Source organism: Sprattus sprattus (assembly GCF_963457725.1).
Source record: "Sprattus sprattus genome assembly, chromosome: 20".
NCBI lineage: Eukaryota > Metazoa > Chordata > Actinopteri > Clupeiformes > Clupeidae > Sprattus > Sprattus sprattus.
The window spans coordinates 24275416-24295415 of NC_137918.1; the positions used below are offsets into that span (position 1 = coordinate 24275416).

The 20000-nt window shown below is 46.5% G+C and overlaps 4 protein-coding genes across 5 annotated transcripts in view; 2 read left to right on the top strand and 2 right to left on the bottom strand.

Annotated features, from left to right (window-relative positions):
* fbxo10 (F-box protein 10) overlaps window positions 1-4106 on the top strand; it is a gene marked incomplete at its 3' end in the record, with an annotated part of 7378 nt that extends 3272 nt beyond the window's left edge. Inside the window, exons 4-11 of the mRNA XM_080859128.1 lie at window positions 94-243; window positions 750-886; window positions 1036-1106; window positions 1291-1443; window positions 1792-2106; window positions 2297-2607; window positions 2873-3063; window positions 3920-4106. Coding sequence (XP_080715254.1) covers window positions 94-243; window positions 750-886; window positions 1036-1106; window positions 1291-1443; window positions 1792-2106; window positions 2297-2607; window positions 2873-3063; window positions 3920-4106 — 1515 coding nt within the window. The remainder of the gene's footprint in view (window positions 1-93; window positions 244-749; window positions 887-1035; window positions 1107-1290; window positions 1444-1791; window positions 2107-2296; window positions 2608-2872; window positions 3064-3919) is intronic.
* A 1299-nt stretch (window positions 4107-5405) lies between these two features.
* On the bottom strand, window positions 5406-12584 carry polr1e (RNA polymerase I subunit E). Of its 2 annotated transcripts, none has more exons than XM_080858847.1 (12): window positions 12516-12584; window positions 12176-12279; window positions 11918-11994; window positions 11742-11827; window positions 11362-11414; window positions 10685-10829; window positions 9945-10055; window positions 9298-9394; window positions 7787-7917; window positions 7566-7647; window positions 6130-6261; window positions 5406-5804 (listed from the first exon to the last, which is right to left on the bottom strand). In XM_080858847.1, the coding sequence occupies exons 1-12, from the start codon at window positions 12580-12582 to the stop codon at window positions 5642-5644; spliced, it is 1248 nt and encodes a 415-aa protein (XP_080714973.1). In that variant the 5' UTR covers window positions 12583-12584; the 3' UTR covers window positions 5406-5641. The 2 variants fall into 2 exon arrangements, with proteins under 2 accessions (XP_080714973.1, XP_080714974.1); XM_080858848.1 differs by having other exon boundaries at window positions 12176-12274; window positions 12516-12573.
* Window positions 12585-13285: 701 nt separating this feature from the next.
* zbtb5 (zinc finger and BTB domain containing 5) lies at window positions 13286-17077 on the top strand. Its single transcript, XM_080859262.1, has 2 exons — window positions 13286-13556; window positions 14130-17077. Exon 2 carries the CDS (start codon window positions 14133-14135, stop codon window positions 16149-16151), a length of 2019 nt encoding a protein of 672 aa, XP_080715388.1. The 5' UTR covers window positions 13286-13556; window positions 14130-14132; the 3' UTR covers window positions 16152-17077.
* A 2348-nt stretch (window positions 17078-19425) lies between these two features.
* The window catches only part of grhprb (glyoxylate reductase/hydroxypyruvate reductase b), a gene marked incomplete at both ends in the record, with an annotated part of 5992 nt that continues 5417 nt past the window's right edge, over window positions 19426-20000 (bottom strand). Inside the window, one exon of the mRNA XM_080859527.1 lies at window positions 19426-19547. Coding sequence (XP_080715653.1) covers window positions 19426-19547 — 122 coding nt within the window. The remainder of the gene's footprint in view (window positions 19548-20000) is intronic.

A 20000-nucleotide genomic window follows, 5' to 3' on the forward strand; every position in this document is an offset into this window, starting at 1 on the left:
CTCCCTCCTTCTCTCTCTCTCTCTCTCTCTCTCTCTCTCCCTCCCTCTCTCCCTCCCTCCCTCTCTCTGTCCCTCCCTCTCTCTCTCCCTCAGATGGTAATGTTGGGTAATGAGGTGAGTGGGTGTAGGGCCTCGGGAGTGTTCCTCCGCCTCTCTGCTCAGGGCCTCATAGCTGAGAACAACATCCACTCAAACGCAGAAGCTGGCCTCGACATCCGCAAAGGAGCCAACCCCATCATTCTGGTATTTAGTTCATACTTGCCAATTCAATTCAATTCAATTCAATTCAATTTTATTTATATAGCGCCATAACAAAACAATTGTCTCTAGGCGCTTTGCATCTGTGATCCTCTTGAAGTTGTATGTCCTTTTAACAACACCACAGACTTGAGCCTGTCTCGCCACCACCATTAATAATACATCCCTAACATGGTGACATGGTTTACTGTAAACTGGAATGCGACCCTCTGAAGTTTCAGGTAGGGGACTATGAGCAGCTGTTTAACATCACGGCGCTATTGAAGAGAGCTATGTAGTCACCATGGCAGTGTGAACTGCTATCCCCCTCAGGAATGTAGGCCAGACTCCCTTTATAAGCATACGGGAGCCTGTTGACTCTACGATGGCTGCAGTTGAGAATTCGCCAAAGAGTCACGCTATTTTGAATTCAAACTGATCATGTCTGAAGAGTAACAACAGATGTTGTCTGTCCACTCTTATCACTCTTTTCTTGCTCTGTGTCTCCCCAGTGCAATAGAATACACAGCGGTCTACGCTCTGGGATTGTTGTCCTGGGAAATGGCAAAGGCTCTATCCGTAGCAACCAGATCTATGGCAACAAGGAGGCCGGCGTGTACATACTGTTTAATGGGAATCCTGTGGTCAGGTATAGCGTTATTTATGAATGGAATACTCTGAACATGATGTTATAGCAGTTCCAGGAATAGTGGTGTGTTAAAAATATGTTTCTACGTGGTACTTGATTAATATGTCATAGTGTTGATAATGATGTAATGACGTGTGTTTGTGGTGCAGTGGAAACCACATCTTCCAAGGGCAAGCAGCAGGCATTGCCGTGAATGAAAATGGCCGGGGTCTTATCACTGGTATGTTTTTGTTTTTTTTGCTGTTGCCTCTCTTCACTATACCACTGTGTGTTTAAAGATGTATATTTTCACCCTTCTCCCCAGCCAGTGTGTTTAAATATATATTATATTATATATCTTTAAGGTATATTTTCGCCCCTTCTCTCCAGCCTAATTTGTGCTTCCATCTTGGTTGTGTTGGTAGACAATGTGATCCGTGAGAACCAGTGGGGGGGTGCAGATATCCGGCGTGGGGGGGACCCCATCTTGAGGAATAACTTCATCTGTCACGGCTACTCTGATGGGGTGGTGGTGGGGGAGAGGGGCAGAGGCCTCATTGAAGGGAACCACATCTATGGTGAGCATTTCCTGTGCGCTCTCTGCCGTAGGACTTCCTGTTGGACTATCTATGGTAGCATTTCCTGTGCGCTCTCTGCCGTAGGACTTCCTGTTGGACTATCTATGGTAGCATTTCCTGTGCGCCCTCTGCCGTAGGACTTCCTGTTGGACTATCTATGGTAGCATTTCCTGTGCGCTCTCTGCCGTAGGACTTCCTGTTAGACTATTCAGATAATAGCTTTTTTTTCTACGTTAATATTGACCACAAATCTGTCCAGTAGTGTTGGTTAGACATGTAGCCATTAAGCTTTTAATATACGTATGTCTTACTGATCACTGATCAGCAACCTCTTTTTTGCCCCTCTAGGTAACAATGGCTGTGGTGTGTGGGTGATGTCCTCCAGCTTGCCTCAGCTGCTTGGGAACTACATTACCCATAACCGCATGTACGGGCTAGCTCTCTTCTGCCGGAAGGACCCAGAGCCTGGAGCTGGGAGAGAGGGAGGAGTGGAGAGGGGGGTAGAGAGGGATGGAGAGAGAGGAGTCGGAGGGGAGAATTTGAATGAGGAAGGAGAGCTGTCAGCGTGGGAGAATGACCTCGACAGCGAGGACGAGCGCTTCTCTGCCCGGCGACCAATCAGTGTGGCCCTGGTAGAGAGCAACTGCATGAGTCACAACGGAGGTCATTGATCATCATTTGTGTATTATAGGGAAACTCTGTTATTAAAACTCAGAACACACGCAGATGCTGACCCCTGTGTGTGTGTGTGTGTGTGTGTGTGTCTGTGTCTATGTGTGTGTGTGTCTATGTGTGTGTGTCTGTGTGTGTGTGTGTGTGGTGTGTGTGTGTGTGTGTGTGTGTGTTCCTGCAGCAGAGGGAGTGTACGTGAGGAGCTGTGAGAGCGTTAACATCGTGGGCAACATGGTGGGCGAGAACAGAGGCGTGGGCGTGGCCGTTCTGCAGAGCACCCAGCTCACCCGCCTGGTTGGCAACTGCATCCGCGGGAATGCCCACGCCGGAGTTACCGTGGCGAAGGAATGCCGTGTGGAGCTCCGCGGTAACGGTGTCTACGCCAACGGTGGCCACGGCGTCAGTTACTGCGGCGACGGACTGGTTGTAGAGAACGACATTGTGGGAAACCGCCGTAGTGGTATCCGAGCAACAGACAACGCAGACGTGAAGGTTAGTAAAGGCAGAGAACATGACTCATTACAACAGCCGGTTATTTAATTGGTGATATATTTACCTGGGCAGCGTGCGTACACACACACACACACACACACACACACTCACTCACACACAAACACTCTCTGGCCTGAGAGCCGTGGGTGTTTAGTGTTTGTTTTTTGTTTTTTTGCGCTTCTGTAAATGATGTGTTTGTCATTCTACTGCTTTGCATGCTGTGTGTGTGTGTGTGTGTGTGTGTGTGTGTGTGTATGCGGTCTAGGTGCTGAGGAACCGTGTTCAGGCGGGCCAGGGCTGTGGCATCTGCATCGAGGAGCAGGTGCGTGGACTGGTCCAGGACAACCTGGTCTTCCAGGGCCACTCATCCAGTCCCACCCCCCAGATCCAGCTGGACCCTCAGAACCAGGAGTGTGTGCTGCTCAACAACACCCTGCTCAGCCCCTCACTGCCCGGGTCAGTCTCTCCACCACGGCTCCACAGGCACACACACACACACACACACACACACACACACACACACACACACACACACACACACACACACACACACACACACACACAGTCTCTCCACCACTGCTCCACAGGCACGCACACACACACACACACACACACACACACACACACTCACAGAGTCCAGAATATGACTCACAGTTCTGACTTTCTTCATAGGCGTTATGTACTAAGCAGCAGACTGATCTAATTTCTGACTGCCTTCATAGACGTTACTGTCGTAAGCAGACAGATATCAGCCTTCATAGACATTACTGTACTAAGCAGACAGATATCAGCCTTCATAGACATTACTGTACTAAGCAGACAGATATCAGCCTTCATAGACATTACTGTACTAAGCAGACAGATATCAGCCTTCATAGACATTACTGTACTAAGCAGACAGATATCAGCCTTCATAGACATTACTGTACTAAGCAGACAGATATCAGCCTTCATAGACGTTACTGTCGTAAGCAGACAGATATCAGCCTTCATAGACATTACTGTAGTAAGCAGACAGATATCAGCCTTCATAGACATTACTGTACTAAGCAGACAGATATCAGCCTTCATAGACGTTACTGTAGTAAGCAGACAGATATCAGCCTTCATAGGCGTTACTGTTGTAAGCAGACAGATATCAGCCTTCATAGACGTTACTGTAGTAAGCAGACAGATATCAGTCAGCCTTCATAGGCGTTATGCACTAAGCAGACTGATCTAATTTCTGACTGTCTTCATAGACATTACTGTACTAAGCAGTCTGATCTCGTTTCCAGAAATAACCAGCCTGTAATGTCCCTTTGTTTACTAGATCTGGCTGCCCTGACCCCCACTGGGCCCTGGAGAACCCCCCCCCACGTCCCCATGGCAACGACCCTTCTGGTTCCAGCTCCTCTGCCCATCCCACAAATCTTGCCATTGCCGTTACGACAAGAATAACAGCCTCAGTGGAGAGCGGTTGCCATAACAACGGCAGCATCTTCTGCACAGTTCTTTGAGGGTAACCTGTGAAGATTCTTTGTGACTACACATGTCACCTCGACACTGAAGGGCCCAAATATGCACTCCAGGACTGGTTTGGCCCATTGAAAGAGACTTACTGAGCGTACATTTGACAGACTGTTGTAGAGTTCACCTTTTTTGAGTGATAAAGCTGTGAACAGCTGTGGTCCGACGCCACAGCGTGATGACTGAGCCACGTTTTGATTAAGCAAAATAGGCCCAGTGATCTATGAGTCTATGAGCACAGGAATGGCTGCTGGCGATCGTACCCCAAGTGTCAAGAACCCTATCAATGCCTTTACCACAGACGACATCATCACTCCTTCGGCACCCACCAGCAGTGAGCCGTGTCCCAAAGCACATGAAGAACTCCGAGGCAAGAGGGAATGATGGGGGTCAGAGAGAATAAAAGCACAAACAGGGTGGCGGTTGCTTCCCTGCTGAGGCCTTGAGAAGGTAAACAGCAGAGGCGAGTGTGTGTGTGTGTGTGTGTGTCAAGGGACTGCTTTCCCCATGGCATCAGCACCCATCTGCACTTAGCTGGCAGCAGGGCCAATTGAACCACGCCACGCCCACCTGCTTCTGCCATGGCAACACCTGATTGACTGGGCTATTCTCAAACCACACTGAGCCCATGAAGCTATAGGATCACCTGACTGACTGGGCTGTTCTCAAACCACACTGAGCCCATGAAGCTAAAGGATCACCTGACTGACTGGGCTGTTCTCCAACCACACTGAGCCCATGAAGCTAAAGGATCACCTGACTGACTGGGCTATTCTCAAACCACACTGAGCCCATGAAGCTAAAGAATCACCTAACTGACTGGGCTATTCTCCAACCACACTGAGCCCATGAAGCTAAAGGATGGAAACCAGCACGAGTCAACTTAGTGTTCTACAATGTTTCTCATATCAATATCAAGTGTCAATTCTCACATTCCATACCAGCAATTTAATTCGAACAATGTGTCTGGTGTGGGGGGGTGGGGATATGGCCCGTTACTGGGCAAACGTTTCTTTTTTTGACATTACTGAAATTCCTGTCTGCCGAATGTACTCCTGTGGTTCCTTTAGTGAAACTGACACCACTGTCTTAGTATTTGCCTCAGCTAAACCACGACCCACAAACCCTGTTTACAAATGTGCCTCTCTCGTTTTGTTTAATTAAAAATGATACGTATGAAGTTCGCAATCGCAATGCACTTGTTTGTCCTCAGCAAGCTATGGAGTGCTCACTTTTCAACAAAATGCAGTCAAAGAAAGACAGATTGTTTTAGTGTAGGTGTTAAATTGGTCCTTTTATAGGCAATGCAATAGACAGATTAATCCCTCACAAGGTAGCGATAAACACAGCGGTACGTGTTTGACATTTTCACAAGCCAACATTTATTTTTTTAATTTGCAGGTGAACAAGCAAACTGTTAGTGGCATCCGATTCCAAAACAAACGGATACATGAGTGTTGCATGACTGTTCCATTCACGCCTTTACGGTCCCGTTTCCTTCGAGCAGCTTTGACATTGAAAGCGGTTATCGGAGTTTCTTGCGTTTCCTCTGCCCTGAAAATCGTTCGTACTTCATGAGAGGAAGCTTCAGGGTGGCGAATTTGTGTTCATCGTTCCCAGCCTGGTCCTCACCTTCTGCGGGCATTTTAGTCAACTTCAGCCCCATGGACTTAGCCACCTCCACCATCCTACAAGAATGACAGGCACATGCAGATGGGGGGGAAAAAAAAGGGCTTGTGAACTTTGCACAAAATTTAAACAAAATGCAGCTCGTCATACTACACAACAGGCCTGGTATTGAGTCAGTGAAATCTGTTTGTGTGTCTGTGTGTGTGTGTGTGTGTGTGTGTGTGTGTGAGTGAGAGTGTGGTCATGCAAGCCAGTAGTGTCTTTAGTCAGTGAGATCTGTGAGAGAGTGTGGTCATGCAATCCAGTGCTGTCCATCGTGTCAGTGAAATCTGTGTGTGAGTAAATGAGTGTGGTCATGCAGAGAGGGCTTTCTATAGTACCCACCTGCTGTCGTACACGCCCAGGTCCTGATGCAGTCGTGTGAGGTTGGCAGTCTGGTGGTTCATGTGCAGCAGCAGAGCCAGACAGTAGGAGGCCAGCTTCACTTGCATGGAGGAAGACACAACGTTTTTGACCCTAAGACAAACCAACACAAAGGGAAAACTGAACCCGTCAGAAGTCACAAACATGACCCAAAAGACATCTAATCCACGTGACACTAGTGGTGTTTCCAGTTCTACCCAACATCTACCAGACGTGGCGGCCCACTCCCTCTCTTCAACGGGCCGTGTACACGCAGAGTTAGGGCTCAGATACACATACGCGTTTTTGTAAAAACGGGACGCGAGCAAATGCATTGATTCCTATGGTACGGCGCGTTTAAAGCGCACGCCCCTTCTCCACCACGCGTTGCGTCTTTGAAGCGTTTTTTAGGTGCGCTTAAAAGTTGAACTATTCTCAACTTTCCAGCGCAAGACAGGGAAGCGCACCGCTTCTGTTTTGGCCGCCGCACTTTACCAAGGCGTTACTGAAGCGTTTCTGCCTGAAAAAAGACGTGTATGTGTATCTGAGCCCTTAGGCGCCATATGGAAAGTTTCTTCAGCTCAACTTATTTTTTTACAGCCTCTTATATGATGTTAATTGGTATCGCATGGTTCTTACCTAGGGAGCACACATAATGATACATGCTGATATATGTTATAATGATTATATATATATATACACACACACACACACACACACACACTGTGGAGTTCTTTCCATAGGAGCATATGGTAAATGGATTAAGTGTAAAGTGTAATGTAAGCATTGCCCAGGAGAGACCCAGACACATCAATAAAAATAATGACACCCATCAGAATGTAAAGACAGCTTGGTAGAGAAGCCTGGCTTACAGCACTGTTAAGGGTGCACAGTAATCCTTAGAAGAACAATCAATCAAATCTGAAAATGGGCCATTAAATAATCCAGATGGTTAAATGACAATGTAACTATCATGACTGAGTATTGCACAGTCTGTGCTTAGTAAGGGATAATGTATTGTCCGGAGGTCATTATCCAAAAATAAATCTCGACGGGGCGAACAGCACCCCGACGCGCAGCGGAGGGGTGTTGTTTCGTCCTGAAGGGATTTATTTTTGGATAATTACCGAATAGTTCTTCAAGCAAATAGAACTTTGAAGTTTCAGGTGTTGCGTAGCAACCCATTACTTTCTAACTTCAAATTACCATGAGTTAAATGACCGGACTTCTTGCGGAATGATATGGAAGATGCAAATTAGAAGCACAAAACCCGTTGCCAATGACAGTGGTGAATATCTTTTCACAGCGGTGAATATCAGGCAATATTCCCTGGCTAACGTTGGGATGGCCCATTCAAATCAAAGGTACTTTTTGGAACATTCTGAAGAGCCGTATAATAATAGGCGATAACCACGCACCTGCCGTGATTGAAGCTTTCCACTGAAAAGGTCTTCATCACTTTATTCAAGATGATCTTTGGACAGTCCTCCTCAGAACCAACTGAAACACGAATGTGAAAATCCTCATGCACAAATAAACACACATTTTCTTTCCAATACTAGGCAAAAACACATTTGACGGTTTCCTTAAAAAAATGTAAAATAAAAGAATATTCACGCAGGAAGGCATATATCCGTACATTTGCGGGAGATGACTCTCTGCTGTGATATTTTCAGGAGCAGGGAGAGGTACCACAGACATCTCGCCTGTCTGTCACGAGCCTCAGGATCCTCTGGCAATGTCTCCAAAATCCGCATCACTGTATGGGGACTGAAACAAACACACACACACGCTGAGCGTACAAACATTGGGCCTCATTCTCGACCTTTTTCTGTAATTCTTCAGAAATGTTTCTTACACGACTTCGCAAAAACAACGTAAGAGAAACGCTTCCGCTGCATTCCCGCACGCTTGAAAATGTGTTCATAAGCAGCCGAAGTCTTCTCAGCTGGGTTCCTTCCGATTAGCTTCTTAGATTGATGCGCGTTCTCGTGAAAGTGGATTTGCATACATACACGCCCTGCCAGCTCCTTATTAGGAGACGCAATTTTAGAAACGTGTGCTGTCGCAATCTTCCGAATCCACCTCGTAACAGGTGTTCATTAATAAGGTGGAGATATTGTATAACGTTGAACGTCCGAAGTCCGTAAAACACATTTAAGTAGTCACTTTTTTTTTATCGAAAAATAGGCACCATAGGTGTGAAAACCGGTCCCAAGTACGAGTATAAATTGTAGTCCGTCCTGTCGTTCGAAATGGCCACCATAGGGGTGAAGACTGGCCACCAGTAGTAGTATAAATTGCAATAAATTCATGCCTCAGTTCTTAGAGAATGAGCTTAGTGTTTATTTATTTATTCACTTACATATGCAGTGTTCATGTCATTCACAATCAGTCTCTTAGCAGACGCGGCCTTTGTCCAAAGTGACGTACAAGGGAGAGAACAGTCAAGCTACGAGCCATATAGACCTAGTGTAACAATAAACACTACCTCGTATAATTATGACTATAAATGTGAAACGTAATTGTTAATGATACAAATATTATCGTATTTATTATTATCATAATTATTTTAATCCGAGGATGTCTGTAGAGTTGACGTGAACGCAATCACCAACGGGTTCTCACAAATTCGCCCGTTAACCCTTTTACTGTAATACGGAGTTTTTTCAAATGTCATTCCTCAACGCGATTCCTCAAATAACCACAAGATGGCCCGTGGAATCCCATTTGAGAAGATTCCGGTAGATTTACGACTGCTATTTCGAGTTCTGAAAGTTGTCTGAAGTTCAGAAGAAAGCACAGAAGAAAAAAATAACGAGAATGCAAATGTTTTCATAAATGTTTCCGAAGTGGAGTTCCTTCGGAAAGTCTTCCCAACTGCTGTCGAGAATGAGGCCCATTGATACCAACACAGAGTTAGCAGGGAAAGAAGGACCCCACACACTCTGTCTACTGCATAACCATACATGAAATGATCTTATGGCAATACATGCTTATGTCTGAGAAAGCAAACACAAATCAATCACCTTTGCTTCCAAACACCTGGATAAGCATTAAACATGTTCAGGTCCTTTGACAGCGCTGTACACGTACAGTATATACAATGCATGTTTATTAAGGTGCTGTGCATGTGTGCCTGCTTCATACCAGCCTTTCTCCTTCATGATAAGCAGCTCCCCTGATGTGAGCTCAGACATCTTCTTTCCAACGGACTCCAGAGCAGCATATTCTACATCAGAAAGCACTGAGTGTAGTTAAGGGAACAACGGCGATTAAAAAGCATCTAAATATAATATATACATTATTATTATTATTGTTGTTGTTGTTGTTGTTGTATACATTCTTATAATCAGCACAAATATACACATGTGCACACGTCCCATGACAAACTAACATCTATATCTCTTATAGAAGTACACAAGTCACATATTGATGATCTAAGTAGGAAAGGTAATATAGTACATGTAGTTGGAACATTGATGATCCAAGTAGGAAAAGGTAATATAGTACATGAAGTTGATCATTGATGATCTAAGTAGGAAAGGTAATATAGTACATGTAGTTGGAACTATTTTATGAAAAAAAAATGACAACTTTATAAAACCTTCCACTTACAGAAGAAACAGTTGAACAGTAGGCCCTTTGTGCTGATATAAGAATGAATGTATACAACAACAACAACAACAACAACCACAATAATATGAATGTTTATACTATGTGTAAACAGTTGAAGAGTAGGCCCCTATGCAGTTGAAGGATTGACTGAGTTGATAGACTGGAACATGAAAGGATACGCTCATTAAATGGATAAACCCCCTCCTCTGTGTCTGCCTCCGGGTTACACACAGGCATGTACAGCGCTGTGTCCGTCACGGCCTCCGAGTCCGCCACCTCCTGTTGCAGCACTGACACAGAGAAGACAGACATGAATATGCACATTCCTGTTGCAGCACTGACACAGAGAAGACAGACATGAATATGCAGCACTGACACAGACACACAGAGGACAGACATGAATATGTACATTCCTGTTGCAGCACTGACACAGAGAAGACAGACATGAATATGCACATTCCTCCACAGACACAGACATGAATATGCACATTCCTCCACAGACACAGAGGACAGACATGAATATGCACATTCCTGTTGCAGCACTGACACACAGAGGACAGACATGAATATGCACATTCCTCCACAGACACACAGGGGACAGACATGAATATGCACATTCCTGTTGCAGCACTGACACAGAGAAGACAGACATGAAGATGCACAATCCTCCACAGACACACAGAGAGGACAGACATGAATATGCACATTCCTGTTGCAGCACTGACACAGAGAAGACAGACATGAAGATGCACATTCCTCCACAGACACAGACATGAATATGCACATTCCTCCACAGCGCTTTGAAGACTACAGACCAAGAAGGCATTCAAGTCTTACCAAAACCTTAAAACAATGTGAGAGGAGACTTGATTCTACAACACAGAAGATGTAAGTCGATTGAAGGAAACCCGTGCCTCACCTTCTATGCCCTTCTGCTCGATGATGTTGCTGGCCGCCTGAGCCACCGCCTGCTGCAGGGAGTCCTCGCCCACCAGGTTGTTCCGCCGGGAGCTCAGAGCACGCTTCTGTTTGTTTGTTCCAAACGCCTCAATCAAAGAATCCACCTAGACATCCAGAAAAGATTATTATAAAGGATCAGTGGGTTAGGAGAGGGTGACAAAAGGTTAGGAGAGAGGAGAGGAGAGGAAGAGAGATGGAGAGAGATAAAAGGAGGGATGGAGAGGAGAGGAGGAGAGAGAGGGGAGTTGCTTTAGGTCAGGACAACTCCACACAGTTTCTGTTTTGTATTGTTATTCAATTGTGTTTGTTCCCTCAGGCCATCCGTAATGTCATACTTGTTATCCCACATTGAATGCTGGGTATATATGTCTGTTGAAACATACAGTAATATACAGTGCACGGTATTTCAACCCCAGTCTCATGTCCTATCATTATTAGTTATATATCAGTATAGAGTCTACTATATAACAGTTTCAGTATTCAGTCGCTCTCTCAAAGAATACTGGAATGGTACACAGGCAATCGAATAGACGTTTATTGCGCGTGTGAGTTTTGTCACTAAACTGACACCATAACACTGTTTCAGTATTCAGTCGCTCTCTCAAAGAATACATTAATGGAACACTGGCACCCTACCTTATGTCTGTAAGACTTCTTGGTGTCAGTATCCTCCGCTGGCAAGGCCTCCCCTATGGCACACAGCAAACAAAGAGCCATTTGACTTCTTATTAGTCAGACACTTGTCACATATTTCTCTGACTGAAAACCTGGTTAGAGAATACAAAGGAACACACACAAAACCGATATATATGTGGTGTAGATAGACATATCGATCGATAGATAGATCAATAGATAGATAGATAGATAGGTAGATAGATAGATAGAGATACCTTACGGATCCTAAGTGAAATGTAGGCATCCAGTAGTTTATTCAAAACATAGAACACGAATACACATAAGATGATGATCATCAGCATAGTTTACATGAGAGACTGAGGCCTACACAGCACACACACCTGGGATGATAGGCTGCATGTTGAACAGTTGAGCATTGTGTACCTCCATCTTCATGGTTGACTTATCCAGGACTCCCACATAGTACCTGCACACCAGACAACCAGTAACGGGGTTGTAGAGATCAATCTTTCTTTAGGTGTACATAAAATAAATGTTGCCTAAGATAGTTTCGTACTTGCACATGCTGTTGCATTTCAAGGACCCTGTGCCGAAGTTGTTTCCTACGTATGACAGCCTGTCCGAATCCGCCACCTGTGGAACCAGCACATTTGCTTCCATTATGACTTTTGTAAACATGTCTTTGGAACAGATCCGGCCTTCGCCAGCTAGCAGCTCTCTGACACTGTGTTATGTCTAGGAAAACTTGTCAATGAAATGAAAAGTCATGGAACTTATCATAAGTACATAATATAATCAGAACGCAAAAGTTTACCAGGATACGCCGACTCCTTTTTCTTGGGTTGCTTGTAAGGACATTCTTGTAATATTTGAAATCCAATTGATCTGTACTCTTCACGTCACCATTTGAGAACTGTACTGTAGACAACATCGAAATATTGACGAGTTAAACAGAGATAAAGTAGTCCACTTCACTGACTCTGGGAAATAACTGCTTGAACGATGCTTAGCGATGGGTTACTGCTAACCACGTGGGTATCAATACACACAACACACCCCTAAAAGTCGTTCCCAGATTAAATCCCACAATAGAATCGCTTAAAAACTTTGAGCACCACGCGACGGTGTCCTATAAGTAAAGACATTTTACTTACCGACAACAACATTGTCGCCTTCTTTTTCCTCGTCACAGCACTTCCAAGTGCATCTGGCGGCCGCCATTGTTATTATTGAAACGTCAGGAAAGAGTGGATGAGAAACCAAATTATTGCGACACCTTGAGGCCCGGAGTGTAACGATGGAACCTGTGTTTTAGATTCCACTGTCTCACCTATTCTACACTACTATCTGTCACAACAAAAATGGTCACACAAAACACATGACAGCACAAAAGGTGATTGAAAATGGGGATTTAACAAGTGAATCAATATATGCAGATTATTACAAGTTAATAACCCCACCTTAACAATTTAGTTGGCAGTGGCTTCTTTTTTGGGGTAAGGCTACAATCTTGGATAGACTATTGTGTTTCTTCTTAACTGTGTATTGTATTCTGGGATGACGATAATAACGTATACGTGCACGACTAAAACTGGAGAAAATACTAGATTTAGTTGGTCCTGGTGACCGCTTGAGATGATTTCCTTTTTACAGGGCGAACATATGATATGTTAGATTTGAAGACATGCGTTAAAAAACTATTTCCATATCAAGAAAGCATGTTACAAGAAAACTGAAAGTTGCGTATTCGTCGTAGGAGACTTTGCGCAGACTAGATTCATGATTCAGGCGCCGTCATTTCACCAACGTGTGGCCGTAACCTAGACAGATGCTGTGCGAGGACATAGAATAACGTTGTCTAGCTGCGCTTATATATCGATACTCCTACTGGTACCTCGTTGTTCTCCGCGACTTGAGCATTTCCAAGCTAGCTACAGCTGCTAATTATGTTTTATGTACAGTAAAACAATGAATAGTAGCATCACGTTAATTACCATAATCAACAGGCAGTGTCTCTGACAGTCATTTCCGAAAATGAACAAAGCTGTCCCAACCACAGAGTGTTGCAGACATTAGCTAGCGTTCTAGCCTGCTAGGTATTGCTAGGAATAGGTATCCGCACGTCCAAAAGAGTGTGAAAACGCTGGATGGTTAGGTGAGCACCACTGTTTCTGTATTTTCCATTACCAACTAAGGTAAGTCGTGGCGACTGAGCAGAATTTCAAATACCAGGGATATTGTAAGGTTGTAAATGCTCGCTATAGCTAGCTCAGTTAGCTACTAGTGTCAAAGCTGAGTTGTTTTACTTGCTAGTAAGGTGCACTCTGTCGCCCTACGTCTTGTATGGCTGTATTGTTGCTAGGTAATTTAGCTAGCGAATACAATTTGCAAGCTCTCTTACAAAATTGGACCAAACGCATTTGATACACCAACAGACATGGTCCTATTCGTAATAGTTTAATTGTGGAAGGTTTGAAGAAAGCTTCGAATAACGTGAAATACTGTAATGCATCGTAACATTTCACGATCTCATGATAGAGGATAATAATATACGATTTCACCGTCACCTTTTTGTAATGAAGTAACGGCATCATCATCTCAGTAGTGTTATTGCAGATAGGCAAGCTCATGGTCCCATAACTGGAATAAAGTGGGGTAAGAAAAGTGAAGAAAATGTTCTGTCTGCAGACGTTGATAAGCCGGATGAACCAAGGCATTCAGCAGCAATCTAGACATAAGAGCTGTTCCTTCTTTTTCTTTCCCCTCAGGTGATGGACTTTCCAGGGCACTTTGACCAGGTCTTCCAGCAGCTGAACTACCAGCGTTTGCACGGGCAGCTATGCGACTGCGCCATCGTGGTGGGAAGCCGCCACTTCAAAGCCCACAAATCTGTCCTGGCAGCCTGCAGCACACATTTCCGTGCCCTCTTCACCGTGGCCGAGACCGACGCCAGCATGAGCATGATCCAGCTGGACTCGGAGGTGGTGACGGCGGAGGCCTTCTCCGCGCTCATCGACATGATGTACACGTCCACGCTCATGTTGGGGGAGAGTAACGTCATGGACGTGCTGCTGGCCGCCTCGCACCTGCACCTCAACGCCGTTGTGAAGGCCTGCAAGCACTACCTGACCACGCGCACTCTGCCGCTCTCGCCCAACCGGGCGCCCCAGCACCAGCTGCACCACGCAGAGGCCCCTCCAGGGGGCGCCAGCCAGCCCAGCTCCAGCCTCCAGCGCTCCTTCCTGCTGCAGCAGCTGGGCCTCAGCCTGGTCAGCTCCGCCCTCAGCGGCGGATTGGTGGAGGAGGGACGAGAGGGCGGGGTGGTGGTGGAGCAGCGAGTGCCCTTCCCCGCCCGCCGTCTCCACAAGCGGAAACCCAACCTGTCGGTGACGGGCTCCGAAGCCGAACGGGCCAGACAGCGCCTCCGCATCCCCACGGTTTCCGCGTCCGAGGGGATGCTGTGCGGGACGGCGGAGGGAGGCGCCTCCTCCGCGGGGGAGTCAGGGCTCCTCTCTCCTGACTCCCACAACAAGCTGGGGGAGGACTCCAAACCGGACATCGCCGCGGGAGGAGCCGCCATGGACGCCAGCGCCAGCGGTGGTGGCACGGACTACGGCCGCAGCAGGTCTGTGGCCCAGGAGGACGCCCAGATGCCCAGCCAGTCGGACGGGGGCAGGGGCAGCGGAGGGGCGGAGCCCCTGGGGAAAGAGGAGTACATGGATCCCGACGGAGAGGGGCAGGGGAAGGAAGGGGAGGACGAGAAGATGCACGTGGTGATGGTGAAGAGCGAGCCCCTGAGCTCACCCGAGCCTCACGACGGGACCTCGCCGCTGGAGGGCGCCGACCAATCAGAGCCCTGTTTGGAGAAGAGTGAGCTAAGCCCCATCGGGAGCGAGCGCAGTTACAACACGGAGCGGCTGCAGCGCGAGCGGGAGAGGGAGAGAGCGGGGGACGTTCACGGGAGCGACGGCCTGGAGCACGGATCGCCAGGGTTCCGCATCTCCAGCTTCCTGAGTGGGAGGAGCTTCGGGGACGATGTCATGGGCACCGGGGCTAGCTCCACTAACGAGGGCCGATTTCTGCTGGGAAGCAGCGACGGGCTCAACTCCTCTCCCTCCTCCTCCTCTCTCCTCCTCTCCTCCCCGCACCTCCTCCAGGGGGAGGCGCAGAGCTTCGGGGAGGCCCAGGCCGACTCCCTGTTCCTGCGGCCGGGAGGCCCCGGGTCAGACATGCTCAGTCTGGACTTCCAGCGCTCGAGTCTGGGCCTCCACTCGCTCTCCCGACCTCCCAGAGCGCACAACGTCGCTTCGGGAACGGTGGGTTTCCCAGGCTACCGCCGCATCGCCCCCAAAATGGCCCTGGGGGGGGCTCAGCATCAGGACCCTTCCTCCTCCTCCTCCTCCTCCACCTCGTCTGCATCCTCGTCCGGGGGTGCCTTGCTGCTGAACGGAGTGGGCGCGGGGGGCTTCGAGGGGGGCTTCCCCGACTTCCCCGGCCGCCCCCAGCTCACGCGCGCCTCCGCCGACGTCCTGTCCAAGTGCAAGAAGGCTCTCTCGGAGCACAACGTTCTGGTGGTGGAGGGGGCGCGCAAGTACGCCTGCAAGATCTGCTGCAAGACCTTCCTGACGCTGACCGACTGCAAGAAACACATCCGCGTTCACACGGGAGAGAAGCCCTACGCCTGCCTCAAGTGTGGCAAGCGCTTCAGCCAGTCCAGCCACCTCTACAAGCACTCCAAGACCACCTGTCTGCGCTGGCAGAACAGCAACATGCCCAACTCCCTGCTCTAGTGGAGGGGAATGGGCCTCCCTCTAGTGGTGTGGAGTACAGCTGGATGCACAGCACATGGAAACATACAGCTACACACACACACACACACACACACACACGCGCTTATACTTTCAGAGTTGACTGCAGCTCTGAACAAGGAAACGTACACACACTTCTCCAAAGAGCACGTCCCCGCATAAACAAGAATATTTAAACACACAGACACACTCTTTCTCCTCAACACACACACACACACACTTACACACTCACACACTCACACTCACACTCACACTCACACTCACACTCACACTCACACTCACACTCACACTCACACTCACACTCACACTCACACTCACACTCACACTCACACTCACACACACACACACACTGGACAACATAACCTGCTCTCTTCTCTTCTTTGAAAAAGAATAATGGTGGGTCTGGTATGATGTGACTGTGGTAGTTTCAACTGTGTCCTGTTTTGAACACACACCTTTATTAAATGAGATCCCAGAGGTGGCCCCGTGTGTGTGACGATGAAGAAGATGAAGACTTTCCTGAAGGACTCCTCGAGGGTAAATGAAGTTTCTATTTGTGACCTGAAGAGAGCTTTCATGTATAAATGCCTTTGAAACTGAAAGCACCTTTTACAAATGATTGTTGTTGAGCACTAAGGAAGAAGAAGTGATGATGTTGCCTGGTCAATGAGCGCTTCCTTCACCATTTTTATTTTTATTTTATTTCCTTGCTGCCAATGAGCTTGTTTTTAAATTCATATAAACTCATTTCTGTACTGAAATGGAAAAAAGCATTTTAGAATACTTTGTTCATATCATGATATTTCTACTGAACCACCGTCAGATTTTTTTCGTGTCACAATTGTCCTGATTTGCACAGAGCTCATTGCCGGGATAAGTTAAATCCAAATTCCAGTATTTTCTTTGTTTGTGCAGATATTGTGTTGATATTGTAGTGTGTATGTGAGCGTGCGTGTGTGTGTGTGTGTGTGTGTGTGTGTGTGTGTGAGTGAGAGAGTGTGTGTGTGCGTGCATGCGTGAGTGAGAGAGTGTCGGGTGAGATCAGAGGTGCAGTGCCTGACTGCTGAAACCCCTCACTGTACTTCTGTATGTAAAATGTGCGGCTGAAAGAGAAGAGGACTAACACCTACCACACCCTGATGTAAAGAAGACCCATAGTGTTCCTAACTTTATCTGCATTTTGTGAAAGAGAAGCTGATAAACTATGTGCAACGTTTTTAAGAACAGTTCTGTGTGATCATTTTCAGTGTGTATCTGTGCATTTGTCTGTCAGACCTGCTTGAGCTGTGCTGTATTTGATAGGAATGGTTCTTCCACTTTCAACCAAAAAGCCAGGCACATTCCTGTATAGGAGGAGGAGGAGGAGGAGGAGGAGGAGGAAGAGGAAGAGAAGGGGGGATGGGTCCAGGGCTGCCATGGTACCCAGAGGATTCTGACTGCTAGACTGTTTGTCCACAAGGGTCAAGGCTGAGCTAACAGGAGTCAATGATTGGTGGAATAGTCAGGCTAGAACCTGCTAGTAGACACGCTAGGCTAGGCTGCACCACACTCCTTCCAGTTGAGTCTAGTCGGCTGAACTACTTTCCAGTTCTTGGTCTCTCTTACCCCACCGGGTACTCTCTTACTGCTCTGTACTTACTCAGTCCAGGCAGCCCATACTGTGCACTCCGTTGTGCTTTCAGCACATCAGTAAACGGCGTCTGCTCCACTTACGTTAATGGAAGTGTGTTTGAGGTAGTGAAGACAGCTGGGTCTGTTGTGCTCCACTACCTTAATGTAAGTGTGTGTTTGGAGGTAGACGGCTGAGTCTGTTCTGCTCCACTACGTTAATGGAAGTGTGTTTGGAGGTAGAAGGCTGAGTCTGTTCTGCTCCACTACGTGAATGGAAGTGTGTTTGGAGGTAGAAGGCTGAGTCTGTTCTGATCCACTACGTTAATGTAAGTGTGTGTTTGGAGGTAGACGGCTGAGTCTGTTCTGCTCCACTACGTTAATGTAAGTGTTTGTTTGGAGGTAGTGAAGGAGGCTGAGTCTGGAACTGCATTAGCATCACAGCTGATGCCTCATGAGGTCAAACGGAGCCAGTAGGTCCTCCCGTGCTACACCTCCACTCCGCAGGAGTGCCAACCCATGGTGCTGTATATGTTGTATTGAAATGGTATTGTCCCCAACACATGTGCTGTGATTTTGGACCTGTTCCTGGTTAAAACATACTTTGTGTTCAGTGTGTGAAGCATTGAAAGTGCACTGTAAGGCTCTGTGTTAGTGAAGCTAAGAGGCGATGTGGAAACTAACTGAAGTGAAGACCGTGGACACGGAGCGAGTAAACTGCCTTATGACTCTTTGCTTTTGAAGCCTGGGTCTTAAAATGCCAAAAGAGAAGGATCGACTCATTCATGTAAACATACTGTAGTAAAAAAGAAAAAAAAGACTATATGTATTTTTATGTTGTTCTTTTGTAAGATGATGATAACTAACAATGAACGTTTTGTTGCAATCACTGTATATCCCTAAATAAAGGTGGAACCTTTCCATGGTTTAGTTGTAGGTCGAGTGTATGTGTTTGTTGTCATTTCACATCAATTAGAAAAGCACTCGTCCTTTAGGACTTCAATGCAGTACTTTTATACTTGTGGCGTTCTTAAGCAGCATCAACATTAGACTGTTAAACCAGATAATTTGTAGGATTAACCCAAGGTTGAGTTGTTGAATTTTGCTACAAAATTAACGCTTGGTTGAATTGCTTCGTGGCAGACTTGATGAATGAAGATACCAGCAGATACCCCCCCCCCCCCCCCCCAACCCCCGATCCTGAAAGGGATCTTGCAGTCTAAAGAACAAATCTTTAAAGCGGCCCGCTAGCTCCTGCAGTGGAAAGCAACACTAATTTGAATTCTCCATTACTTAGGTTTATAAGAAAGGGTGTGTTATTTAACCCTGTCTGACCCAGCCTAAAAATGACACGTGAACAAATTACACAATCAGCAATACTCAAACCAGGCATAAAGTCAGGCTTACATGGGTGTCATTTATGTGGCAGGGAGGCATACACTCAAACTTTATTCACAAAAACATTGCAGAGAAGTGCTCCCTTGGTCCGGTCCAGTATGAGTCTGTGCGCGTGAATTTGAACCCTGCAGAAGTTTTGTGGAGGGGTGTTGTCTCTGTGTGTGTGTGTTCTGCCTCTTAACTGTAACCAAAGTTCTCTGAAGTGTGTGGTCTGTGGTATGTGGTCTAATGTCGAATCAGCAGGTAAGGATTACAGCTTCAGCTCTTTTTCCATTGGCTCCCCTTTCAGACCAGCTAGCAGGTTATTGGCTGCCAGGGATGACATGGCATTCCGTGTGGTGAAAGAGGCACTGGCAATGTGAGGCAAAATCACTACACAGAGAGGGAGAGAAAAAAACATAAACGCAACAAAACACAGAACACACCTTGGCTGATTACCTAGCCTAAGAAATTATGTGATATGATTGATCTGTCATGTATCATGATGTCATGCAATCATAACAACACCGCAATGATGTGATATGATTGGTCTGTCATGTATCATGATGTCATAACGACACCCAAATGATGTGATATGATTGGTCTGTCATGTATTATGATGTCATGCTATCATAACGACCCACAATGATGTGATATGATTGATCTGTCATGTATCATGTTGTCATGCTATCATAATGACCCAAAATTATGTGATATGATTGATCTGTCATGATACCATGCTATCATAACGACCCAAAATGATATGATATGATTGATCTTTCATGTATCATGATGTCATGCTATCATAACGACACACAAATTATGTCATGTATCATGATGTCATAA

Coding starts and splice junctions, on each gene's coding strand:
- polr1e (XM_080858847.1), bottom strand. CDS start 12,582: ATGGCGGCCGCCAGATGCACTTGGAAGTGCTGTGACGAGGAAAAAGAA. Junction 9,395..9,944: donor GGTTTATCCATTTAATGAGC/GTATCCTTTCAT, acceptor AACTACACTCAG/TGCTTTCTGATGTAGAATAT. Junction 5,805..6,129: donor CTGGGCGTGTACGACAGCAG/GTGGGTACTATA, acceptor TCATTCTTGTAG/GATGGTGGAGGTGGCTAAGT.
- zbtb5 (XM_080859262.1), top strand. CDS start 14,133: ATGGACTTTCCAGGGCACTTTGACCAGGTCTTCCAGCAGCTGAACTAC.